General features: G+C 44.2%; 1 protein-coding gene across 2 annotated transcripts in view; it reads left to right on the top strand.

Annotated features, from left to right (window-relative positions):
- Positions 1 to 2,461: 2,461 nt before the first annotated feature.
- The window catches only part of CDC42BPB (CDC42 binding protein kinase beta), a 92,338-nt gene continuing 67,389 nt past the window's right edge, over positions 2,462 to 27,410 (top strand). For both annotated transcript variants that reach the window (XR_004137526.2, XM_031454374.2), the window contains exon 1: positions 2,462 to 2,918. Coding sequence is in view for 1 of the 2 variants with exons in the window: in XM_031454374.2 (XP_031310234.2) it covers positions 2,744 to 2,918 (175 nt within the window). In the remaining variant the exon portion in view is untranslated. The remainder of the gene's footprint in view (positions 2,919 to 27,410) is intronic.

Here is a 27,410-nt window from a genome sequence, read left to right as displayed (position 1 = left end):
TGCCAGCTACCAACGTGTGAGCATGTACGTGAGCCAGGCACTGTTCAAAGTATTCTCCGGGTATTAACTCATTTAATCTTTCCAGAAACTCAAATGAAATACTGGGGTAGGTCCTATTATCATTCCCTTTTTCCCCCTGAAGAAACTGAGGCACAGGAAGATTTCTAGTATCCACACTAGTGGGCAAGACCCACAGGTATGCACTATGCCAAGTGCTAAGAAAAACTCCAGGGTGAGCTGGGGCCTGGTCCAGCCCAGGGAGTTAGGCAAGACTGCCCTGAAGGGACAATGTTGAAGCAGATCTGGGTTGAGCAGACAAAGTGAAGGTGGTCAGGGAAGGGCATCCAAGGTGAAGGGATTGGCAAGTGCAAAGGCCCTGAGGCAGAAGCCTGCAGGAACAGTTGAGAAGCAGCAAGGAGGCCAGTGAGACTGGAGTCAGACTGTGCAAATGGGGACACTATAGGAATGAATGGCATTGTTATATCTACACTGGGACAAAGGCAAAAAAATGGGGACCATCCCAGACAAATTCAGATGTTTAATCACATTACTTAAAAGCTAAGGTGCAGGGGGGTGGAGGGTGGGAAGGGATAGACTGGGATTTCAAAATTGTAGAATAGATAAACAAGATTACACTGTATAGCACAGGGAAATATACACAAAATGTTATGATAACTCACAGAGAAAAAAATGTGACAATGAGTGTGTATATGTCCATGAATTACTGAAAAATTGTGCTGCACACTGGAATTTGACACAACATTGTAAAGTGATTACAAATCAATAAAAAATGTTAAAAAAAAAAGCTAAGGTGAAGAATTTGATCTTTATCTAAAAACTGGGAAATCATTGGTTTTGAGTCATGTAATCTACTCAGCCTTTTTTTTTCATTTTATAAAATTGAGATATCGCACACATAAAGTGCATATTTTTAGTACAGTTTAATTTTCATGTATGTACCAACCCATGTAGCAAGATGGGTCTGGTCAAGATACAGAATATTCCTTGCCCCTCAGTTCATCATCCCTCCAAAGTTCCCACTACTGTCACCTCTAACACCAAAGACTGTTTTTGCTTGCTTTCTAGAAAATTAAGGTGCAATATATATAGTGATATGCACTACTCTTAAGTTTGAATGTTACTTACATGTACTTCTTCATAACCACCACCCAAGTCAAATTATAGAACATTTCTAGTGGCACAGAAGGTTCCCTCCTACCCTTTCCAGTCAATACCTCCTTCACAGAGGTATTTTTATCTCCATAGATTAAGTTTTGCCACAGGCTCCTTTGCTGCTTCTTCAAACCTTTATCTGCCCCATCATCTGCTCTACCTGGCTGCCCTGCTCCTACTGACGCTCCCTCCCTCCTTTCCATCCCAGATTAGGGTTCCCTTGCTCCCCAGCCCTCACCCACCCATGGCCTCAGTGACCTCCCACAAGTTCTGGGCGGCCCCTCCTCTCCCGATGCCAAGGATTCCTTTGGGCGGGAGGTACTCTCCATCACCCTCCTTCCCCTGGCCACACAAATAAACCAGCAATCTTAGTACAAGCAGTGACTCGCTAGGCAAACTCAGCCTGGAGACAAACAGCAGGCTGCTTCCTGCCAAACTGCCACACTAAGGCATCTGTTTGCGGGGAGGGGTACAGTCTGAAGTGGCCACTGCGGATGCACCATGAATTCACGGGGCGCCGCTCTACAGCAGCCCCCGCCCTGTCCCGGTTCAGCTTCAGCCTCCCGTGCATCAAGCCAGAGGTGGGCCGCGTTTCCCAAAATGCCTCTCGCAGCGCAGGCGAGCCTTGGTTTTAAAGCAGCTAGTCATGCCGCCGAGGCCACCAGAGCTGCGTCTGCGGAGAGGCTCTCGACGCCCACGTCAGCCCACGGGCCACGAAGCCCCCGGCATCCCAGGGCTCGCGGGGGCTGCTCCGAGCCGCCAGGTCCCCTTCGGGAGCCGGACGTGTGCGTTCGGGAGCGCGGGCCCGCACACCGAGGATGGTCCGCGACGCGCCCGCGCACGCCGCCCGGGCGCCCTCTGCGCACGCGCCGGCGCCGCAATCTCGGCGGCGCACTGGCCCCTCGCGCGCCCCGCCCCCGCCGGGCGCCGATCCCCCTCCGACCGCCCCAGCATCCCGGCCCCTACGGCAAGCGGCGAGGTCCGATCCCGTCGGGAGCCGGGAGCCGGGAGCGCAGGGGCGGGGCGGCGCACTGAGGTCAGCGCGGCGGCGGCCGGCCCAGCCGTGGTTGGCTGCGCCCGCGCTGGCCGCGCCCTGGTTGGCTACGGGCCGCGGGGCTGGGCCGCCGGGTCGGGGCTGGGGTCGGGACTCGGGCGCCGGCCGGGCTTGCGCAGCGCTCGGCTCCGCGTCGCTCTAGGTCGGCGGCGGGCGGCGGGCGGCGGGCGGCGGGCGGCGGGCGGCGGGCGGCGGGGAGGGCGCGGCCGCGGGCGGGGCTGAGGGGCGCGCGGCGGGGGCGAGGCGAGGGCGGGCCGCGTCGGGCGGGGAGGGCGGCGGCGCCGAGGGGAGGAGACCGGCCCATGGACCCGCGGGGCCCGGCGCCCCAGACGCTGCGCCGCCGGGACCGAGCCCAAGATGTCGGCCTAGGCCGGGGCGCGACGACGCGGACTGGGCGGCGACGAAGCGCCTCCGCTGCCGGAGCTCGCGGCCGCCGGGCTCCCGAGGGCTCGCCCTGACGGACTGGCCGAGCGGGCGGCGAGAGGCCGGCGCGTTGGGAGCGGGCCGCGCGGCACCATGTCGGCCAAAGTGCGGCTCAAGAAGCTGGAGCAGCTGCTCCTGGACGGGCCCTGGCGCAACGAGAGCTCCCTGAGCGTGGAGACGCTGCTCGACGTGCTCGTCTGCCTGTACACCGAGTGCAGCCACTCGGCCCTGCGCCGCGACAAGTATGTGGCCGAGTTCCTCGAGTGGGGTAAGTGCGCGGGCGCGGGCCTGACCCTCAGCCCCTCCGACCCCCGCCCGCTCACCCTCCTCCCCACCCTCCTCCTTTCCGTCCTCCGGCTTCCGCTCATCCCGCCTCGTCACCGCTCCCAGACTCGCCGCCCCATCCCTCTCGGCCGCTCTTTGCGCTCTCATCCCTTCGTGGCTCTCCGTCCCGCCCTGCCCTCCTCCTTGGCCTTCACACATCCGCATTAGGTCGTCCCGCCCCCTCATCCTCGGAGGAGCCACATCCTCGGTTCCCACCCCCGCCTCCCGACCCCCCTCCCCGACCGCCGGCCGTCGCCCCGGCCGCTTCCTAGATCCACCCTCCGAGTCTGGATGTCGCTTCCTGCAGCACTCCCTGGGATATCCGCCCCCGCCCCCGCACCGCGCCTTTGGGGTCCGGAGGCAGCGTCGAGTTCTTCCCCCCACATGCCCTGCTGGCCTGTAGAGGCAGCGGCGTGTGCTTTTTTCATCTGCCTCCCCCACCCCCGTATATCTCCTGGAGCGCCCCCCCCTCAGGTGACAGCCTGTCTACATCCCTTTGGTGTCCAGGGCCTGTACACCCCTTTTTACTGTACCACCTCTAAGGGAATTTTAAGGTTAAAGGCCTTATTTTGAATACGTTATGCAAGAGCAAATTGATTTTTTTCATTGTAATTGTGCCAGACCCTTGTTTAATTTTGGGGCAAACTGAAACTGTTAGTGTATGGAAGTCACCTAAAATTTTTCTTCGTCCGATCTTTGCATGCCTTCTCTAATTTGAGCAAGGTTCTATAATGCTGTAATCATTGGTCCACTAACCGGTTATGCTTTATTAGGACAAAAATTTGATTAAGCTATTTTACAGTTACTAGAATGAGAAGGACAGTTACAAGTGTAAAGTGAAATTCTTTTACTTTATCTCTCCCTAACTTAGGCATCCTGTCAAGATCCTCAGACTCACCTAAAAGCACTGAGAAGGAAGATGCAATACTTCTGTTCAGGGTTCAGGTCAAACCTATGAAAATGTTATCCTTGGATCATTTGCGTCACTGGGTTAGGATTGTGTGGTTTGAACCAGTAATTTCTAATCTTTGGGGCTGATAAAGTTGACATTTATGTGAAGAAACAAATGTATTCCATAGTGAGGCCACCTACTCTGCCAAAATGATAGTTGGAATTTGGAGTTTTGTTTACAAATTGAAACTTAAGTTGCGATGTTCTTTAGAGGGCTTCTGTTTTTTCTCTTGGGAGAAATACTGACACAATGGCTTGTGAGAGCAGCAGTAGATGGAGGTCCAGGGCCCCAGGATATAGCCTGCTATGCTTTATTTTGGTGGGGACCATCATTCTTGGTTACATACAATATTGATAGAGTAAGAGTACTATTCATTTTCTGGAATCATTTATCAATGACATGATTTCCAACTGATTAATTAACTGGCTTCACAGTTGTTTTGACAGTGAAGTCTTTGGTGTTTGTTACATTCGAACCTTCTGAATGTTGTATTTGCCGTTCCTGGCTGAGCATTTGATCTTGAAATCCAGACAGTTTCACAATCAGGTTCAACTCAGTGCTTGGTGTGTGAGTAAATGTGTGACTGAAAGGAGGAAGCAGAGGAAGGCTGAGTTAACAGGTAAGGTGTGGTCCAGCCGGCCTCTGGTCTGGGGACTGCGGCGCCTTGGAGGGGCTCATCCGGAAGGCCGGACGCCCTGTGGACCAGTGGTCCTTGTGCGGCCCCATCACCACCAGATGGTACCAGCCACTCTGAACTGGTGGGCTTCACAGGAGGAAGCTCTTTTCAGCCTGTGTGGAGGTCTTACTTTATGAGATTTGGCTTTTCTAAGTTTAAACAGAAGCTGTGTGCTGTAATACAGAAAGATTTTGAAAATTGTATTCTCACTCTTTGGAAATTATGGTTACAGATAAATCACATTATCCTGAGAACTCAATTTGCCTGGAAGTGTAAACTTCAGATTACAGGGAAAAAGAATGGACTTAAATTTAAGGTGGCATTTTAATGGACTAGTAATACATTTTAGAAGTAGTGTTTAATCTGATCTATCTAAGCACATGCACCATTGTAATCCTAAGTGTGTGTTGCTAGTTAGAATGTGTGTCTCCTCATTATTTAGTGTTCCTTGGGACACCCAGTTACTGCGATTGGAAGGCAGCAGCCTTTCAAATGGAATTGTTTGTGGAGCATTCTGACTTTCAAGTAGAATTACTTCTGCTCAAGAAGCGTATGTATATGTAAGCTGTCAACCTGTGGGTTGTTGAGTTTTTGGATTTGCACTCTGCGTGGTGTTTGAGACCTCTGATGTGTTGAGTCCTGTTATGCAGAGGGCCAGCCTTGCTAGGTGTCTCATGACAGTTATGTAGAATTCTTGAAACTCAATGAAGAAAACCAGCCGATTCAGCCCAGATTTTAAGACTTATTGGGGAGTCTTTGAAGAAATTTGGAAAGTACAAGTAATGAAGTTTTAAGAGAAGATCATTTCTGGCTCCTTTTTTCTTATTTCCACAGTGGTTGCATGGGACAAGACTCATCCAAGCTGTCATTGTAGGTTTTGTCTTTAATTTTCCCTTGATTATGTTTATAGTTTGATTAGCTTCCTCTATGAAATCCTGGACCTTAATTAAAAGTTGGAAATACACTGCTTTGCATGTGTATTTCTTTAAGCTATTTTTTAATGCAAATTTGATACTGTTTGAACCACAGCATACGAAACACTTTGAAATTTATACAAGTAAACAGCAACAAATACGGACAACGAAATGAGCTGAATTTATTGTCTTTTATCTTTGTTATATAAAAATACTTTCACGTGCATTACATATTTTTTTCATGGCTTAAAAATAATGGCTAGTGTTGTATTTGGATGGAGCTGATGTCTGAAGCCCCAGTCCATTGGCATTGGAAGGACCACAGTGGCCCTCGTCTCTGGCCCCCCAAATGACCTGCAGACCAGGTGGGAGGCCTTGGGCTCGCTGATAGAGGCAGATCTGACTCCTAGTCCGGGGCATCTTCTCTCACGAAGCCACTGTGGCTCCTCTGTAAGGAATAGAGTTAATCTTTGTAGCCTTCTGTTTAATTCCGTCATTTGTGGTTTTTCTTTCTGTGAATGGGACAGTACCTTCTCAGAGGTCTCCATCTGTGTGAATTCCTGTAGCTGCTGGTGTAGGGATGCTAAGCCCCAGGTGTGAATGGGATGACTCTATGGAATTTCATGCCTTCAGGCTTAACTGATGGTGCTAAACATCTCAAGATACATTTTAATCTTCATGGTTTCTTCAGAGAGAAGTTTTGCATAACATGGGAACACCTTTTTTAAAGAACAGATTTAAGAAACAGGTCTTTTGGATAAGATCTGACTTGTAGGGAAATACTGGGATTTCATAGTAAAAATTAGGTTTAGAGTAAATAGCTATTTGAAGTGCATAGTGATATCGACTATGGCATGCAATATATAACCACTGAACATTAACCGTCCAGCCTTATTACCCTTTCTCTCTTAAAACCTCCTCCGTTGACAGTTGGGCTTTGAAGTGAGCAGCAGTTGTCTGTGTTAAATCTAGACTTGGAATAAGTAAAACTGGAGCTGGAGTGGGTTGTTCTCACCTGGAAATACCACTGTGTGGGCTCCCTGAAAAAGCTTACAATGTACAGTGAATTGTTCTTCAGGAGAAACGCTCAAATGCGTGTAAGATCAAAACTCAGGACTCTGCGATTTGGACAGGAGCCCCTCCGCCTGCCTTTGTCCTCCTCTTGTTGCAGCAGCTGATGCCTGTGTGAGCTGACGTCTGTGATGCTGGATAAACACGCCAGCAGACTGTTAATTCCAAACTACGTTAAGTGCGACAAAACCATTGACTGCTTTCCTTTCCTTTTTCTTTGCAAGCTGAAGAGGAGTTTATTCTGTAAAAAGGCCATTTTTTGTCCCTTTTTTTTTGGGAGGTACTGGGGATTGATCCTAGGACCATGTACATGCTGAGCATGCACTCTACCAGCGCCTTAACTTTTTTTTGGTTGAAGTATAGTCGGTTTACAATGTTGAGTTAATTTCTGGTGTACAGCGTAGTGATTCATATATGTCTATATCTGTATATTCCTTTTCATTTTCTTTTTCATTATAGGGTGTTATGAGGTATTCAGTATAGTTCCCTGTGCTGTACAGTAGGGCCTTGTTGTTTGAGTGCTTTTCTTGGTAAAGAGGCAAAAAGTATTTTTGAGCCTAATAGAGTAAAAGGATCATGCTGGAAGAGACTAAATGCAGATTTTTACTTTTTTTTTTTAAAATAAAAAAGATGATAAGATAAAATTAAAGAAAAATTTGAAGCAATTAAAAACATAGAAGACCCTGTAATCCCATCACTCTGAGCCCCAAAACATAACACCTTTTATTCCCTGTCCCAAGTTTGATTCTTAGGATGTTCCAGAATGATGGTGTGTTAGGGTTGTCTTAAATTTGTGTGAGCTTCTCACATAAATGCTGTCTTACTGAGAGGAAAATATGAGAGGAAAATACTTTCCTTACATTTAAAATTATAAGTTGTTTGACAGTATAAACTATGTATGGTAATTTTTGAAGGCTTAATTTAGATTTAAAATCTAAGAGAAAATTCATTTTTTTAGACAAATAAAACAGCTGTTACCTATGAGATGGAGGCTGCACTTTACAGTGTGATTTTAAATAATCTGTGTTGCATGTTAGGTTTTTGGTCAGTTTTACTGACTGGTAGGTAACTGGCAACAACATTGTTTTCAGATTAAAACTTTGCAAAAAGCGTCAATTATATACTAAGAGACTGGGTTTTTGTTAGCTGTAGGAAAGAATTGGGAATTCAAAGAGAAATTTGAATTGAATCTCATAATAGCTTGTTTCGTGTTAAAGCTTCTTTGGAGGCATGGAACTTACTCTTCTAAAGGGACTCCTGACCTTACTGGCATGGCAGTGATTCCTGTAGCCTCCAAAATCACAGTCATGGGTTTGAAAACTGTTAGGAATTTGAGAGATCAAGTGATCTGTCCTCCCTCCCATTCCCCGCCCCCTTTTTGGTTCAACCAGGCTCCGGACATTTTCCATATTCATTTCTGAGCAAGCAGCCCTCAAACCAGGCTTTCTCTCCTCCACCGGACCACGGTCAACCCCGGGCCTCCTCGCTGACACCTGCTTTGTTATATCTCAGCCTGATTTTAGCCTTTCCTTTCCATTTCCTTTGTCACTGGCCTAGCTGAAGCTCTCAAGCCCCCCGAGCTCAGTGATAGCCTTTCTCACTTGAAGGTTTAAATACCTCTGCTAAATCAGTCTTAAACACTGCACGTGATTTTATCACTCCCCCTTTCAAAACTTCTACAATGACTTTATATTCTGTTGGCCTTGAAAAACTCAGGTCTGAAATCCGTGGTCCAGGGTTAGAATTTAATATTGACCTAAAAAGACACAACCAATCCTAGTTTTAGAAGTTGAGGTTAATGGCACTTTTAACCATAACCTGTGGACTGATTTTCTTTAAATATGATTTTACTTTTATTAAAGTAATGCATTTCCTTAGTTTTAAAAGTCAAATCGTTCCACGGAGTTATAATGCAAAACAGTGGTTCCTCTACCAGCCTGTCCACTCTGGGATCTGACTTCTCCTAAGCAGCCACTTTTAACCCTTTTGTTTCTGCTTATAATCAGCTGTCTTAGCATCCCATTCAGCTGCCAATAACAGAGGACCCGATAACTGTGACTGAAACAAAATCAAGGTTAATTTCTATTTTCATGTGAAATTGGGATGTTTGCAGTCTAGGGCTAGTAAGACAGCCTCATTCCAAGACGTCTTCGGGACCTGGGCCCATTCCTGCTCTCAGTGCACTGTCTGGTCTGCTGCTGGCCATACCGTCCACCTTTTAGGCAGCAGGGTGCGGGTGTTATGTTACTGTGGGGGAGAGTCTTGGATATTAATGGCTATTTATTTAGCGATTTCTGCCTCAAGCTCCGTGTTCCCACACAGCGTGCTTGCACTGCGGGCTTCTGGGTTTCCATTTGAGACGTGATCTGTTAGCTTCCTCCTGTGGAAGAGAAGGCTGCAGAACTTTACATCTCCTCCCCCGCATTGCCCGAACACACACTCCCCTTACTCTTTCTGTTTTTTCCAAATATGGCTATATAGTAATTGTTGTTTAATTGATATTCAGCGTGTGTTATCATCATTGGGTAAATATCATATCAGCTAAGCCACATAGGATACAGTTAATTCCTTGTCTTGCTAAGATAAGAATCCATTCTTGTGTTTATTGGAATGAGTTATTTTTTCTCTCATTTAGCTTGGATGCCAGTGTGCGGTCATGAATGTCATCCGGGTTTTTAAACAGAATTCCCCAGGACAGTCAGGCACCTCGAGTAGTCTGTCACTTTTCATCCCTCGCAGAACCCTTGTCTTCCTGTTCCCGTCTCGGCTGCTTGTTCTCTAGGCCCTCGCAGTCATCCTGGGATTTCTCTTCTTTCCCTATGGAATTCTTTTTGTGCCTCTCATCTGTTGAATGGGAATTCCTGGGTCCCGTGTCTTTCTCCTTCAGGTGGATTGTATGTCCTAGTGGCTTCCTGAGAAAGAGTTCATCAGAGAGAGATTGTTTTGAGACCTGGCCTGTCTGAAAATGCCTTTTCTTTCCTCACACTTGAATGACAGTCTGCCTGGGTACTACATTCTAGTTAGAAATCATTTTTCCTCTGAGGTTTGAAAAGCGTTACCCCATTGCTGTCTACCTGCCATTGTTATGGGACACCTGAGGCCGCTGTGATCCCCAAGCCTTTGTGAGACTTGTTTTCAAGGTCTTCTGTTTACCCCTCAGGTCCCTTGGTAGTAGGTCTTTTTGGTGGGGACACTTGGGTCCTTCAGCTCTCCGTAGCTTTTCTTTGTTACTTCTCGATGATCTCTGATTTCTCCATTCGAGCCTTTTCGATTGCCTGTTATTCAGAGGTTGGGCCTTCTAGAGTACTGCGCTAACTTCCTTTCTCCTACTTTTTTCCATTCTTTGATCTTTTTGTTCTGATTTTTCTATGAGAGATCCTCAGCTTTATCTTCCAGTCCTTATGTTGAATTTGCATTTCTGCCATCATATCTTTCACTTGTTCTCAGTATTCCTTTTTGTAACATCTTGTTTTTGTTTCATGAGGGCAATACTTTTAAAAAATATTTCTCTTCCTTTTTAAATTGATTATATACACTCACTTGTGTTATATAGACATTTCCTTTTGTTTTATGTGTTATCTCTGTTTCTTCTGAGTCTTTTTTTATCCTGTTTCCTGCTCTGGTCTTTGTCTTTGATGTCAGAAGCTCTTCTCCAAATGTCTAGTGATTCTTAGCTGTCTTACCATAGTTACGAGTGGGCTGATTGAAACTCCATGTGCACGAACTTTAGATGGTGAGTCTTTCACCATTAGGAAATAGAGTGGGGACCTTGCCAATTTGAGGGGCACTACCAGAGTTGCTGAAGTAAGTCCTCCTCTGGGCCTGTCAGTTTCCCCAGAGAGGGGTTTCCTGTCTCCTGCCTGGATGGTGGGGAGTGTGATCTGTGGCCAGCTGCCAGTTTTCTGGGAAGGCGGGCGAGGTGGAGGAGGGCTGATGGGCTGGGGGAGATTGGGGTGTCACCGCTCCTCCTCAGACTCAAAGCCAGCCCTCTTTTCTGTCCATTGTTGTATCGCCCTGCAGATCCTGGTGTCGCTCCTAATTCCCGAGCGGCATCGCCGACCTCACACACAGTGAACATCTAGTTCTCTAGCTTTGCAACGCGAGATGCCTCTTGTTCGTTTGCCTTCTTGTTTGTTTGCCTTCCCCGCTGTGCAAAATTGTGTTGAGTATTTCTAGTCTGCTGTCAGCTCTGTCATCCGTTCAGCGAGTATTCTTTAAGGATCCAAGAAGTGTCAGGCGCTGCAGTTGAACAAAGCAGAATTCCTGTTGTCTGGAGCCCCTGGTAACGGGAGGCTGGGCCCCAGTGTAGGGTACACTCTAGGGGACCGGCAGGTACCCCAGTTTTCATCTCCATGTGAAGTCAGGATGTATAGTTACTATTTTATTTTTTTGGATTTATTGCCTTTCTGTTATATTTACTCATTTATTAGAAAGCTTTCCCCATAAGTAGAAGAAATGGGAATAAGGGAGGGCAGGTGTTTGTCTGGTAATTGCCCAACATTGGAAGAAAGGGAGGGAGAAAGGGTAACAGGATGTGAGGAAGGGGGATTCCATGATGGGTGTGCTGAAACCAGAAAATCGGGGGCTCCTGAAAAGTGGCTGGGAAGAGGGCTGGGGCTGCACCCGGGTGGGCGTGGGGCGAAGCGGGAGTGCGTCTGCAGAGATAGGTAACATGGCCGTGTTGGCGACTGGGTGTTTGTGATGCAGGGGTCCTGTGTATAAGCTGCTTTTCTCGAAGTGACACAGAGCTGATTCTAACTCCAAAGCGTTTGGTATGTAGGAAGAAATCACCAATTTAAAATAAAGAGCAAAATAAGAAATGTTCTTGCCAGTCATAATTTTTTAAAAGCATAAATAACAGAAACAAATTCCAAGGGTAAATAGACCTCCCTTACCATGACACGCAAACTATATTTTAAGGCTGTTGCTCTGTTGAGCTTTACCCCTGTTCGTGTGAAATAAGTGAGTTGAAATAATTGAATTTCTTTCATTTTGTTTAAAAATTTTAACTCAGGAGGGTAAACTTATTTTTTAAACTTATATTATTTTTAACTTGAAATAGCATTTGTATTGATTCTTCATTATTGGGGAAGATGTTGATTTCATGACTGGGTATATACATAAATGGATATGCAGCAGTCTTTAAAAAATAATTTTGCAGCTTGGTCACAAAAGGATTTGTTTTCTTTTTTTAACCCTGAGTATTTGAAATCAGATTGTTGAAAAGTCTAATAAGTATATTGACAAGTCACCTTTCTGATGTGCCCTTGAAATGAATCTGGGAAAATCGTGATGAAGCACTGCTTTCGAACATGTGGGATATGTTGTCTAGCAGCAAGTTGTGGGTTATTGGGAATGCTCTGTTTCCAGTTCCACCGGTTAATTATGGAGTCATGGATAGCATTTATATTAGACTGTATTAGGACAAAAAATGTTTCTCAAAATATCAGGCATCATTATGGTTTTATGTAACCCAAGTGATAAGCCTAGATATATTTTCTCGTACAAATATTTGATTTTTTTAAAGCAGGATTTATGTTTATGAGGTTTTGATAATCCTTGTGAAATGATATGTTAAGAGGGTTATTGAACAAAAACCAAATGTCTATCAGCAATATGAGAGAAACTTGAGTGACACAGCTAACTGGTTAAGTTTGTTTTAAGTGAAAAAGGAAGTTTTCTCTGCTGTTTACAGTTACTAGACACTTTTGTTTCTCCCCTTCTCTGCCCTTCACTCCCCTTTTCGTAACAGCTTTATTGTGATATATTCCACATACAATTTACCTATTTTAATTGTATAGTTCAGTAACTTCAGTATTTCATAGAGTTGTGCAACCATCTCTACTGTTTGTTTCTGTCTTAGCTCTTTTCTTTTAGTTCTTTTTTTATTGATTTTTTATTTTTGTTAATGGAGGTATTGGGGATAGAACCTAGGACCTCCTGGATGCTAAGTATATGCTCTACCACTGAGCTATACCCACCCCTCTACTGTTTATTTCTGAACATTTTCATCACCACAAGAAGAAATCCTGTACCCTTTAGCTGTGACTCCCAATTCGTCACTTCCCCCCTTCTCCCACCCACCAGCCCCAGGCAACCATTAATCTAGTTTCACTGTATATTTGCCTCTTCTAGACATTTCCTATAAATGGAATCATATAATATATGGTCTTCTGTAATTGGATTCTTTTCACTTAGCATGGTGTTTTCAAGGGTATATCTGTATTTCATTCCTTTTCGTTGCTGAATAATACTCCATTTAATGGATAGTCCATATTTTGTTTATCCAGTATTCCGTTCATGGGCAGTTGGGTTGTTTCTACCTTCAGGCTACTATGGATGATGCTTTCATGTACAGGTTTTTGTGTGGACCTATGTTTTCATTTCTCTTGATTGAATCCCTGGGAGTGGAACTGCTGGGTCATTTGGTAACTCTATGCTTAGCGTTTTGAGGAACTGCCAGATTGTTTTCCATAATGACAGTACCAGTTTACATTTCCCCTAGTGATTATAGGGTTCCAGTCTGTCCTCATTCTCACCAGCGCTTGTAATTACTCATCTTTTTTATTGTAGCCATCCTGGTGTGTGTGAACTGGTATCTCATTGTGGTTTTGATTTGTTTTTGCCTGAAGGCTAATGATGTTGAGCATCTTTTCTTATTAATTTATTGTTTTGTTTATTGACCATTTGTATATCTTCTTTGGAGAAATGTCTCGTCAAGTCCTTTGTTTATTAATTGTGTTGTCTTTTTGTTGTTGATTTGTAAGAGCTAGTTATATATTCTGGATACAAATCCTTTGTCAGACATTATTTCCAGATATTTTCTCCTATGCTGTAAGTTGTCGTTTGACTTTCTTGATGGTTTCCTTTGAAGCCCCAACGTTCTTTTTTTAAATTGAAGTACAGTTACAGTGTGTCAATTTCTGGTGTACAGCACAATGTCCCAGTCATGCATATACGTACATACATTCATTTTCCTTTTTTCCCCATAAAAGGTTATTACACGATATTGAGCATAGTTCCCTGGCTATACAAAAGAAACTTTTTAAAATCTATTTTTATATATAGTGGCTAACATTTATAAATCTCAAACTCCTAGATTTATCCCTTCCCAGCCCCTTTTCTCACCATAAGATTGTTTACTAAGTCTGTGAGTCTGTTTCTGTTTTGTAGATGAGTTCATAGTATCCTTTTTTTTTTTTAAGATTCCACATATGAGTGATATCATATGGTATTTTTCTTTCTCTTTCTGGCTTACTTAGAATGATGATCTCTAGGTCCATCCATGTTGCTGCAAATGGAAGCCCTTAAGTTTTTAATTTTGGTGAAATCCAATTTAACTTTTTGTTTGTTGCTTTGCTATCATATCTTAAGAATCCATTGCTAAATCCAGGGTCACAAAGATTTACACCTGTGTTTTCTTCCAAGAGTTTTATAGTTTTGCTTTTATATTTAGGTCTTTGATCCATTTTGAATCAATTTTCATGTAAGGTGTGAGACGGGGTCCAAATTCATTCTTTTGCATGTGGCTATCCTGTTTTTCCAGCACCATTTGTTGAAGAGATTGTCCTTTTCCCACTGAATAGTCTTGACATTCTTGTCAAAATCAGCTGACCATAAATGTATGGTCTTATTTCTGGGCTCCCAGCTTTGTTCTGTTGATACCTATGCCTGTCCTTATGCCCCGAGCACACTCTTTTGATTACTTTTGCTTTGGTAGTAAGTTTTGAATCCAAGAAGTTTGAGTTCTCCAACTTTATTCTTTTTCATGATTGTTTTGGCTATTCTGGGTTCCTTGAATTTCCATATAAATTATAGGATCAGTTTGTCAATTTCTATAAAGAAGCCATCTGGGATTCAGATGGGGATTGTGTTGAATCTGTAGATCAATTTGGGGACTATTGCCATCTTAACGTTGTTAAGTCTTCCTTTCCCTGAATACAGTATGTCTTTCCATTTATTTAGATGTTTAAATTGTTTTTTCAACAAATATTTTGTTGTTGGGGAGGGTATAGCTCAGTGGTAGACTTTGCACTTAGAATGAGTAAGGTCCTGGGTTCAGTCTCCAGTACCTCCATTAAAAAAATATATTTTGTTGTTTTCAGATTTTAACTTGTTTTTACCTTTTTATTGTGGTAAAATATATATGACATAAAATTTTCCATTTTTAATTTTTAAGTGTTCATTTAGCTGCATTGATTCCTTTCACAAAGCAGAATGTAAGATTTGTAATTATTTTGTTAAATTATTCCCAAGATTTTTTATTTAATACTATTGCAAGTGGAATTGTTTTCTTCATCTCATTTTTGGATTTTCATTGCAAACTTATACAAATACAATTGACTTTTTGTAGTGATTCTGTATCCTGCAAAATTGCTAAACTCATTTATCAGTTCTAATGGTTTTTTAGTGGATTTCTTAGGACTTTTATATATAAAATCATGTTACCTGTGAATAGAAGTAGTTCTGCTCCTTCTTTTTCCACTTCAGATGCCTTTTATTTCTTTTAGTTGCCTAACTAACTGTCCTGGCCAGAGCCTCCAGTAGTGTGGAGTGGAAGTGGCAAGCATGGACTCTTCTGTGTTGTTCCTGACCTCAGGGAGGAAGCATCTGAGTCTTCACCATTACGTGTGCTGCTGGCTGTGAGTTTTCATGGATGCTCTTTATCAGGTTGAGGAATTTCCCTTCTGTTCCTAGTTTGTTGAGTGTTTTTTCATGAAAAGGTGTTGGATTTTGTCAGCTGCTTTTTTGCATCCATTGAGATAATCATGTGGCTTTTGTTTCTTATTCTATTGATGTGGTGTATTACCTTTAATTGATTTTTGTATGTTGAATCAACCTTATATTCCTGGGATAAATCTCACTGGGTCACAGTGTACAATGCTTTTTATATGCTACTGGATTTGGTTTGCTAGTATTTTGTTGAAGATTTTTGTATCTATATTCACAGATACTGGTCTGTGGTTTAGTTTTGGTATTTGATAATACTGGCCATATAGAATGAGTTAGGAAAAGTTCTCATATATATATATTTTTTTTTTTTTTGATAATGCCGGCCATATTATATAGAATGAGTTAAGAAAGGTTCTGTTTTGTATATTTTTTGATAATACTGGCCACATTATATAGAATGAGTTAGGAAAGTTTCTCTTTTGTATATTTTTTTGAGAGTGAAAAGCTAGTATTCATTCTTTCAGTGTTCAGTACAATTCACCTGTGAAGCCATCAGGGCTTCGTGGTTAGGTTTTCTGTTATTAGTTCAATCTCTGTACTTAGTGTAGATCTATTCTTACTTTCTGTTTCTTCTTGAATCAGTTTTGTAGTTTTTGTCTTTTCAGAAATTTGTCCATTTCATTTAGGTAAATTTGTTGGCATACAGTTGCTCGTAGTAGTTCTTAATCCTTTTATTTCTGTAACATCTATAGTAATGCCCCCTCTTTCATTTCAGTCTAGCAATTTGAGTCTCCTTTTTTCCCCCCTTGGCCAACTTTAAAAATGGTTAAAATGGCAAATTTTATGTTACATATATTTGATCACATCAAAAAAGTAATTGCAAGTAAAAGTAATTGAAGCCCATCCATATTGTTGAATGTAAGTAACTACAGTTAGTTCTTTCTGCTTGTGGTAGAGTATTCCACTGAATTCACATATTACAGTTTATCCATTCACTCCAGATGGACATCTGGGTTGTCCAGTTTGGGACTATTAATGAAGAGTGATGCTGCCAGAAATTGTTTTGGTTTTTAAAATTCTCCAGAGAGAATTAATGAGTTTTCTGAATTCACTGTGTCTGCCGTATCATTAGTCAGTTTTTCTTTTTAAAAAATTCCTCTCCAGACATTTCTTGAGTTGCTCTTTAACATTGAATTCTGTAGTAGTTTGTGGATTGTATTGCAAGTTGAATGATACTTAAAATATTAATTTCTTATCTGAGAAAAATATTCTCCAGTAAAATGAACTTTAAATGTTTTTAAAAATAAGATTTGGTGTAGAGAAGTTTAGCTGTTGTTTTCCATTTTCCCCATAGTTCTCCAGTACTGCATTTGAAAGGGAGTCTTTAGGTAAACATTTAGCAATGAGCGTATCACTGTAGACCTTTTGACAGTGGAGTCCAACGTGTGTGCTGCTGTACTGGTATTCATCAGGTGCAGGATATGTATCTATCATGCTGAATACTGAAAGCCTTCCTCATGTCAGCCTTGCAGAGTTTGTACAGAATTTTTACCAGCTCATAAAACTGTTTTATGACCCGGAAGGAATGCCAGAAATAAAACAAACGAACTCATAACAAATAAACTAGACATGTAGCTGACTTTCATGCTCAGATATGCTTCCAGTGAGAACTGCCGTGTGGTTTGTGACAGGAGCTTGTGGCGATTTGGATTCAGTCTGTTTGGGTTTCAGTTGGTTTGAGGGTTTGTAAAAGGAAACTCCTTTTTCAAAACTATCTAGCCTAGAATTCCATGTCATGCCTTCAACTGTCCTCCATTTAGAAGGTGAAATAGTAGACGACCCCATATTTGAAAATGTCATCGTTCCTATTTTGGAGTGGCTTGAATTTTTCATATGTTGATATTCTTTGTCTTTGTAATCAGTGTTAGTAAAAGTGATAGCAATTGGTATTATTTCCTAATTTCATTTTAAAACTTTTTATTATAGGAATTTCAAACACATTAAAAAGTAGGAGAGTGGAATAATGAACCCCTTGTTTCAGTCACCCAGCTTCCATCACCCAGCTTCAACAGTTGTTAAATCATGGTCTGTCTTACTTCATTTTTATCCCCCTTTCCCTAAAAAGAGTGATTTTGAAGCAAACCGTAGACATCTGTCATCTTACTGGTAAATGTTTCCACGTATACCTCAAGGGCTGTCTTGAAAAACACAGCCGTAATAACATTGCAACATTGAAAAACGTAACAGTGATTCCTCCCTGTGATGAAATACTCAGTGTTCAGGGTTCTCCTTTTTTGTTGTTTGCGGCTGATTTGTTCTCCAGGAGACAGAACAAAATCTGCCTGTGGCGTCTGGACCGGACACCTCCTCGCCCTCCTCTGACTGAGGCTCCGCTCCCTCTTTCCCTCAGGCAGTTTATCTGTGGAAGGAACCAAACTGCTTGTCCTGTCTGCTTGTACCGTTTGAACTTACTCGTAGTGTTTTCCTAGCTGGACAGATTTGGCTTTTGACAAATCATTCCTGTACTGTTGGCCCAGTATGTTTTGTGGGAACCAGAACTATTGAGGACTAAATTGATGTAAGAAATTAGATATTGCTTATTTCCTTTGAAATCCCCCCTTCTTCCTGTGAGGTATGTTCTCATCAGTACCTGATTTGGCCTACAAGCCTGGGTGTGGACACGGTGCCCAGTGGTTGATGTGTTCTGGGTGACGCTGCAGGGGCTTGGGCGGGGCAGGGGTCAGTTATTGCCTCCTTTCCCTCAGCCCCTGTGGAGGGGCTGGGGACCCTCCTTTCTCCCCCAGCCCCGGTCTCTGATTTGTTTCCCCCAGTTCCCGGCTTGGGCATCTTAATGAGCGCTATGAAGATTTTAAGAGTTGATTAATGTTTAGCTAATGTCCTTCCTTTCCCCCCATACTTCTGTATTGGCTTGTTCAGCTTTTTCCTAAAAATTCCTTAGAACTCTTTGTATTAGGGAAATCAGTCCTTTTTCTGTATTCTGCTTGATGGTTTTTCTTAGATTGTCTTTTGTTAGCTCTTGCTGGTGTTTTGTTCTGAGTCATTACTGCAGTTTGAAGTGGAGGGTGCTGCGGCCTGAAGTCTCCAGTGCCGTCCCCCTTCCTGTGCCGGATGCCCCTTCCCAGTGTCTGATGCCCCGCTTCCTGTGTGGGCTGGCAGCTAGGCTGGGCTCTCACCTGCTCCCTTAGACGCTGTGAGCACTGCCTGCCCTGAGGCTGCAGAGAATGCCTGATGGCCCGAGTCCAAGGCAGCGTCCTCTGTCTCGGGAAATGAAAAAGGAGGTCAGAGGAGGGTGCAGGGTGGGAGTCCGGGGACCTGCAGCTGGGAGCGGAGGTCAGGGCCACGTGAAGGGGGAGAGCAATTCTCAAAGGGTAGAAGCCACCCAGGAGGTGGAAGGAAGTGTAGACAACCTTGTAGCCCGAGAGCCACTGACCTCCTCTCGCCCTGCCTTGTCCCGCACGCCGCCCCCAGCCCGGGCTTTGCTGGGTGACCCTGGGGTCCTGGGGGGAGGTTGCATCCGCAGCACTGCGCAGAACCTCGCACCAGCTGCCCCGCAGCCGGTCCAGTCTCCTCAAGGGCGTATTCAGGGAGCTTCCCGAGTATACCCCGCCCGGCCGCCCCGCCCTGCCTTGTGGAGCCTCCCCCCCGCCCCCGACAGGCTCCTGGGGAGAAGTCCTGGATCCCGGAGGACTGCGGGGTGGAGGGCGGCCCGGGCTCTGGGGCTCGGACAGGAGTGGGGGGTCGGGGTCTGCCCGCCGCAGCCCTGAGACACCATCCTCGCCTCACGGCGGTGGCGGTGTCCGGAGGCTGTGGTGTGAGTGTGAGGGCCACCCGGGAGGGGAGCTGCGGGGCGGGGGACTGGGGGGCCGTGTCCTCTGGGCCGGCTGCACCCTCCAGCCACCTAGGGAGCCCCTCAGGTGCTGTTGGGCTCGGTGGCTTGTAGCTCCGTCCTGGAAATGTTAGTGGGAGGCGGCTCCTACCTGGGACGTCATGGCTGTTCTTTGGGGACACGGGAATCGATGTCAGTGAGGATGCGCTTTTTTTTTTAAATTAAACTAAATTAAATTTATTTATATTGAAGTACCATCAGTTACAGTGTGTCAATTTCTGGTGTACAGCACAATGTCCCAGTCATGTGTATACCATACATATATTTGTTTCAGTATTCTTTTTCATTTAAAGTTATTACAAGATATTGAATATAGTTCCCTGTGCTCTACAGAAGAACTTTAAAAAAAATCTATTTTTATATATAATGGCTAACAAGGTCTCACTTTTTAAAACATGATCTTAAGCTGTTTGGTTTTTCAGTTGAGCTAAAGAGAAACTGATTCCCACTTGTCTGCGTGTGACGCTATCGCTGTGGCTGGGTGTCTTCCCTGGTTCTACCGAGGAGTCAGCCTGCAGGGGACCTGGGGGCCAGTGTGGTGTGGGGGGCCTGGGGGGCCTGTGTGTGATGTGGGGGCCTGGGAGCCCTGGTTTGGTGGGGAGGCCGGGGCCGGGTGCAGTGGGAGGGGACTGGGGGCTTAGGTGCAGTGTAGGAGCCCGGGGGCCTGGGTGCAATGGGGGGCCCTGGGGGATGGTGCAGGAGCCATCACTCGGACCGCGGGGCCTTCCGTCATCAGGTAACACTTGGAGTAGAATCTTCTGTCTTTACTGAAGAGGTACGCCATTTGTGGAATGGCTCTTAGCCTACACATGCAGGCTAAATATGGTAAAAGCTCAAATGAATTTTGGGTAAGAGAGGATTACCCATGAAGATTTAACCTTTTTTTTTTTGTTTTTTAAAAACACCGTAATGTTCTTGGTATATCAACCATCCAATTCAGAGACATTGCCAGATCAGACTTGGGTCATTCAGTGTTTGGCTCTGGACGGTTACTGTGAGCATTGATGAAAATGGTTTGTATACGGAGATTTAGGAACTTAAATAGGACTCTACTTGGTCTCAGGATGTATGCTAGAATTTTTTTTTAACCCTGACATAAATTTGTTTTTCTACTGTTTTTAAGTTGAATGCGTTTTTTTTTTAAATTAAGTTGAATGAGTTTAAAACTAAGTAACAGTCCTGTTGAACAAGAGCGCCCTGTTCTTATACTCAGACAGGAGAGTACACTCCATCCCCACTGGGGCAGGAGCTCAGAATGTAATGAAGGGCTTAAATGATGTTGGAAATCCCTCTTGGAAGCAGTAGATTTTGTGTTATTCAAACTAGGTCAGTGTTGGAGTGCTCTCGGAGGCCGGGCCTGTGAGGTCAGGGGCTCTTACTGAGCATCCTTAGGGCCGGACGGGGAGTGGCCTTTTCGCAAAGTGCTGGTGAAAGAAAGTGATGAGAGAAGGGGCCAGGGAGGAGCAGGGCCAGGAGCAAGGCGGGGGAAGGCCTGTGTCCCAGAAGAGGGCCGTGTCCTTGCACCTACCTGAGCGTGAGCGGACACCGGGAAAAGGAATTGAGGTGGAGGGAGCACAGCGAGTCTTCTGTGATGCGTGTATGACCACAGCGCGATGACCTTGGCTCTGTGTATGGACACAGCGAGCCCTGTGCTCGTGGCAGGCATCCGTGTCTCAGCTAATCCTCCCCACAACCCTCAATTCTGGGATTACCCCTGATTTACCCATGAGGAGACCAGAGCTCAGATCCAGTATCTTGCGACACCAGTAGGGCAGTCAAGTCTAACTCAGGTGCCTGCTTTCAGCCAGAGTCTGTGGCTTAATTTCAGTTATTTCTTTAAATATATTTAATACTTTTTGAATAAGTGAATGAATGAATCATGGGCCCAAGCAGGCTTTGTTGTAACACATTTTTTTAAGGTTTATTATTGTTTTACATATATATAATTCGGTGACTTTTTAGTATATTAACAGAGTTGTGCAACTATTACCACTAATTCTAGAACATTTTCATCACCCCTAAAAGAAACCCCACTCCCGTTAGTAGTCACTCCCCTTTCCCCCTTACCCCAGCCCCTGGCAACCGCTGATCTTTTTGTCTCTATGGATTTGCCTGTTCTGGACATTTCGTGTAAGTGAAGTCATAAAACACGTGGTCTTTGTGACTGGCTTCTTTGGTTTAGCGTCGTGCTTACAGGATTCATCCATGTTGTAGCGTGTGTCAGCGTTTTCTTTTCATGGCTTGCTAATACTCTGCTGTATGGATAGGGCACATTTTGTTTATCCATGCATCAGTGGATAGACGTTTAGGTTGTTTCCAGAAAGGTTTTGGGTACTATGAATAATGCTGCTGTGAACATCTGAGTACAAGGTTTTGTGTAGACATATGTTTTCATTTCTGTTGGGTACATAGCTAGGAGTGGAATTGGTGAGTTATGTGGTAATGCCATGTTTAAGCATTTTGAGGAACTACTAGACCGTTTTCCCAAATGACTGTGTCATTTTATAGTCCCGCTGGCAGTGTGGGAGGGTTCCTATTTCTCCCCCTCCTCATGGACACTTGCTGTCATTGTTACTGTTTTATGTTCCGCCATCCTACTGGGTGTGAAGTGATAACTCGCTGTGGTTTTGATTTGCTTTTCTCCCTGATGGCTAACGATATTGAGCATCTTCTCATGTGTTTATTAGCCATTTACGTATCTTCTTTGGAGAAATGTCTGCTCAGATCCTTTGCCCGTGTTTTAATTGGGTTATCTATCTTTTTATTAGTGAGTTTCAAGAGTTTTTTGTATATTGTAGATGCAAGGCCCTCATCAGATATGTGAATTTGCATGTATTTGCACGTTTGCTTACATATTCTCCATTTTGAGGCTTGCCATTTTACTTTCTTAGTGGTGTCCTTTGAAGCACAAACATTTTTAGGTTTTTTTATGTATTTATTTTTTCTTCTAGTTTTATTGAGATATAATTGACATAGCACTTCATACGTTTAAGGTGCACAGCATAATGATTTGACTTAAGTGCATCATGAGCATCCATCACCTCGTGTTGATATAAGATTAAAGAATAGAAAAGTTTTTGGGTTTTTTTGTGATGAGATAAAGAGATGCAAACTTTCGGTTACAAAATAAATGAGTTACAGGTATGAAATGTACAGTATGGGGAATATAGTCAGAAATTATGTAATACCTTTGTGACAAGTGACAGTGAGTCTTCCGTTGATCATTTTGAAATGTACAGAAATAGTAAATTGCTGTGTTGTGTACCAGGAAATAACATAGTGTTGGTCAGTTATACTTCAAAAATAAGCAATTAAACAAGCAAACTCATAAAAAAAGATCAAATTGGTAGCCATCAGAGAGTAAATCCTCATCAGTAGAAGAGTTCTTATCACAAGAAAAAGATATTTTTTCACAAGTTCTCTGAGCCCACTGTGGTAATCATTTCATGATGAAAGTATGTCAAATCATTATGCTGTACATCTTAAATGTATACAATACTTATGTCAATTATATCTCAATAAAACTGGCACAGGTGTTTTTTAAAAAGGATTTACTCTTAATTTACATCCCTGGTACTTATAACTGGAAGCAAACATTTTTAGTTTTGATGAAGTCCCAAATAGTTTTTAAAAATGTTCTCACTTGTGCTTTTGGTTTCATAGTTAAGAATTCATTGCCTAATCCAGGATCACAAAGATTTGTACCTGTGTTTAAGAATTTTAGCTTTTACTTTTAGGTCTTTGATCCATTTTGAGTTAATTTTCATGTATGGTATGAGGTGGGAGTCCATGTTTATTCTTTTCTGTGTGTTTGTCCACTTGTCCTAGCACCGTTTGTGGAGAGACTGTTCTTTCCTCCTTGACTTTTCTTGGAGTTGTGTCTGTTTCTTACAATGAAATCACGAATAGTTTGTGTCTGATTTCTTAAGCTTTGTGGTCTGTTCTTAAGATTCATCAGTGTTGTATGTAGCAGTGGATCATCCTTTTTTGTTGGTGAGTAATATTCCATTGCATGAACACATATTATGTATCTGTTTGCTTGTTAGTGTACATCTGAGTTGCTGTCAGTTTTTGAGGGTTATAAATAAAGTTGCTATGAACATTTTTATACCTCTTTGGTAGATGTAACTGGGTCATAGGATGCATTATGTTATGTGTGCTTAAGACATAAAACACAAATAGGGGAATGGAATGGCAATAAATCAGATATTCTGTTTAGAGGAGAGTGAAAGAATTGTTTACTTGGATTACCAGTTTTCAAAGAATTGGAATGATACAATTCACCTTTAACTAAAATGATACTGGCTACCATTGACTGTTGGTTCCTCAGAAGATATACTGATTGTGAAATTAGAAGTGGCTGTTATTTTACTGTGCAGACAGAAAACCATACTTTTCTAAATTCGCAGCAATGGCACACAAAATTTTGATAAAAATACTGCCTATTGTAAGACAGTTAAGAACAGCAAGAAAAATAAATGGAGTTAATTTTTTCCTTTAGTTTTTAAAACAAATTTTTAATGTTATAGGAAAAATAAAGAGTCATATATGTGGGAAATAAAGATAAATAACAAGGAAATTGGACTCAGACACAGTAAACAGTCTTATGGTTACCAGGAGAAAAGGGGTGGGGAGGGATAAATTGGGAGTTTCAGATTTGTGAATATTAAGTAGTATTTATAAAATGGATAAATAACAAGTTTTTCTGTATAGCACAGGGAACTATATTCAGTATCTTATAGTAACCTATAATGAAAAAGAATATGAAAACAAATGTGTATATATATGTATGACTGAAACATTATGCTGTACACCAGAAATAATTGATGTATTATAAACTGACTATACTTCAACAAAAAAATAACAAGGGAGTTGAAATACCAAGCATATATATGAACTTGGGCTTTGTGTTTTCTGTTTGCTTATTTATTAAGAGCAGGTGATAGCTGTCCTTTAGGTTTTAGAGATTGTTATATATTATACAGCCCTGACACATATGTAGCTGTTCAGAAAGTGGTGATATTTTATCAAATATTTGGGGTGGAAGAAAGAGTAGAAGACAAATTTAAAGTGTTAAGTCAAGATCCTATCTTCCCATGTCTCTTAAATTGAACCACAACTTTGAGTTAATCGTAACAGAATATTGGTGGATATTACTTGGTTGCTAAAAGTTCCTCCAGTTACTGAAATTAAGTTGCCCTCCTTTGAATGTGTTAATTTAGTGATGATTTGCAAACTTCTTACTTTCTTATTTTACTCTTTCCGCTCCCTTCTTAGGCCATTTCCTTTCTAGAACCGTTTTTATCAGTGTCTTCTGTTATATGTCCTGGGACTAGTGTCCTCTAGAAATGTGCCAGCAAGGCTCAGACTCAGGGAGAGAGTCAGGGACCCAGGGAGAGTGAATTAGGACCTGCTCTGTTACAGGATTCCAGGGGCAGAGCTTTGGGGCTCCTTGTGGTCCTTGAGTTGCGGTCAAACAGAGGTGCTGTGCATCCCAGGCAGTCGGGAAGAGTGGAGGCGGCCCCTTCCTTGCCGCCCTCGCAGCCTCCTCCCTGCCCCGGTTGTGTGGGAGGGCGCCTCTGTCTATTTAGGACGCCGTGGCTTTGTGCTGGGAGGTGTGAGGAGTTAGGGGTTTCCCCTCTGGCTCTGCACTGAAGCTCAGCTCATTTCCCGCATCCCTGCTCCTGGTGATGACCTCGCCCTCCAGGGGCGTCCCGTCCTGGTGCCCTGTCCCAGTGCTGCGTGTGTGCCAAGTCCTGTCCCCCCACAGAGTGCCCGGCACTGTATAGTGCTTTTTGTCTTTAAAGTCACTAAATAGAATGCTGAGGGTAAAGTTGGTCAGTTACTAAGATTCCTAGACACCTAGTTAGCAAGTAAGATTTGGAATTACAAAACCATGTCTAGAGTGGCCATGTGCTGTGTTGCTGAGTTAGCAAAAGGCCAGACTCTTGTCACAGATGGTCTTAAATACCTCAGTTTATCAAGCTGTGAAATCTGTTTCATCAAAATATATATGTATATAATCCCAGTAGTTGATAAAGCAGTTTGTGTGTTTATAAATATATTTTCTTTATCAAAGTTTTTACTCAAAATTTAGTAGAGAAAGATCAGGAAAAACTGAGGAAAAACCATTGAGTAAAATCATTAATTTCTATTAAAAAAGTAGTCATAAAGTCATAAAGCGCTAGTGAGGGTACACGGAGTGGGGGCTGGTGCTGGTGAGCAGCCCTCCAGGAGAGGCATCTCCAGCTACTGGGCACAGCCATAGAATTCCTGGGTGCCATTAATGTTCATTTCAAAGAAGTAGCTGCATTCTGTGGATTGCTTGTTGAAGCTTGAGACATGTATTTTGTAGCCCTAGAATTGTGGCGCATCATAGCATCTAAGCTGGCAAAAACAAACCTGTGTTCGTCACCTCTGAGGTGTTCGGAAATGTCCATCCTGTCCCTGTGCTCCGTTGGGCTAGTGCACCAGTGCAGTCAGGCTCGTCCCCCCCCAGCCCCCGACTGCCGCGCTTGTCAGGGCCACTCCAGTCCCCGCGTGCCAGCCCCGGTTAATTCTCAGCCTCCAGCGTGGGAGTCCTGGCTTCCGGCACACAAGCTCTCCTCTTCTCCCCATCCTCCCGGCGTCGAAGCTCCCCGGGGCTCGGTCCTTGGTCCCCTCCTGCCCCTCATCCAGGCCCAGGACCCTAATGTCAGCTGTATACTGGGCCCCAGAGTCACAGCTGCAGCGCAGGCCCCTCTCTGGAGTGCAAGTCACAAATCCAGCTGCCTCCTGAGTGTCTGCTAGACGTGTGCAGCTCACCCCACGGTCCGCTCCGTCCCTGCCTGCCTTCCCCACCTCACCTGGCACTTCCCTCCACCCAGCTGCTAAGGCCAAGGCCGTGGATGATTCTCTCACTGCACGTCCAGTCCAGCAGGAGTCCTCTTGGCTCCACCTTAAAAATACAGTCAGAATCTGACTGTTCAGACCACCATCACGATGTAAACTGTAACTCTCTTCCTGCCCCATCACATTCCCAGTTTCCCTGGTTTTTTCCTTTTGTTCAAAGAATTTGCTGTTGTCTACATAACCCACTTGTCCTTTTATATGTGTGTATATGTACGACTTTGTCCGTGTCTCGCCCCGTTGAAGCGTGAGCACAGTGACCTCAGGGGTCTCTGCTTGCTCACAGGTACGTTCCTGTCGCCTAGAGCAGCCCTGCAGAGTGGGCGCTTGATAAGTGCTTGCCTGGTTGACTCTGAGGTTGAGGCCCGTGAACAAAGCCCCGGGTCCTCACTGACTAGGGGGCAGCTGGGGCAGCGGCTGTGCCGTGGGCGGCACTCTCACTCAGTGCTGCGGTTCACAGAACGCTCTCACACATTTTCTCCTCAGTCGCTACTCAGCCAGCACAGATGCGCAGCAGCGTTTCATCCCCCTGTGCAAACCGCGGCCTCCCCACGAGGTAAAGATGCTCTGCCAGAGTTGGTGCTGGCTTGCCCTCTTTCTCAGTCAGAGCCCTCCCCACATCCCTGCGTGTGCGCCGTGCTTGTCCTCTGGGCGCTCTGGGTCCCTCCTCCCCGCCTTTCCTTGCTCCCGCTGCTCTTGCCTAAGCCGCCCGCTGACGACGTAGGCGCGCACACGCCCTCCCCGTCCAGCACAGTCGCAGGACTTCAGGGTTGATTTTAAAACCTGTGTCTTGACAAAGCTTTTACTTGTTTTTCCCTCTACCGCTCCTCCACATCCCATTTCCAAAAAAAGAGAAAAGATTGTAGGTTCCCTCCCTGTACCCTCATAGCTGGTTTCTTTTCTCTCTCTTTTTAACAACTTTATTAGGATAAAATTCATAGACCATAAAGCCCACCCAATATAGGTTGTTTCTTAAAACTCTTTATGGTTCTTACCTTGCTCGTCCACGTGCTGTATTCTGTGTTTCAGTCCCTGTTCTCTGCCAAGCCAGGAGGACTCTGAACGACAGGAAGGTGGCCTGTGCAGGGGTTCCCAGTCGGACTTTCCTCAGTAAATGAGGTTTGAATTGAATTTGGACTGGAGGCCTGCATCACTTAGGCCTTGCAGGGCGTGTTAGAGGTGGGGAAGAAAGTGGTGCCTTCCCGCAGAACTGAGGAGCATTCCAGGACAGGGCCAGAGGGTCACCATCAGCTGACACTGTCTACAGCAAGAGGAGCCCTGCCAGCGAGTGGGAGCTGCGCCCGCGGTGGTCCAGGAGGACCGGCCAGCTCAACTTCTACCTGCCCACGGAGCCG

This window comes from Camelus dromedarius, chromosome 5 (genome assembly GCF_036321535.1).
Source record: "Camelus dromedarius isolate mCamDro1 chromosome 5, mCamDro1.pat, whole genome shotgun sequence".
NCBI lineage: Eukaryota > Metazoa > Chordata > Mammalia > Artiodactyla > Camelidae > Camelus > Camelus dromedarius.
This window is presented reverse-complemented; position numbering and strand designations above follow the sequence as displayed.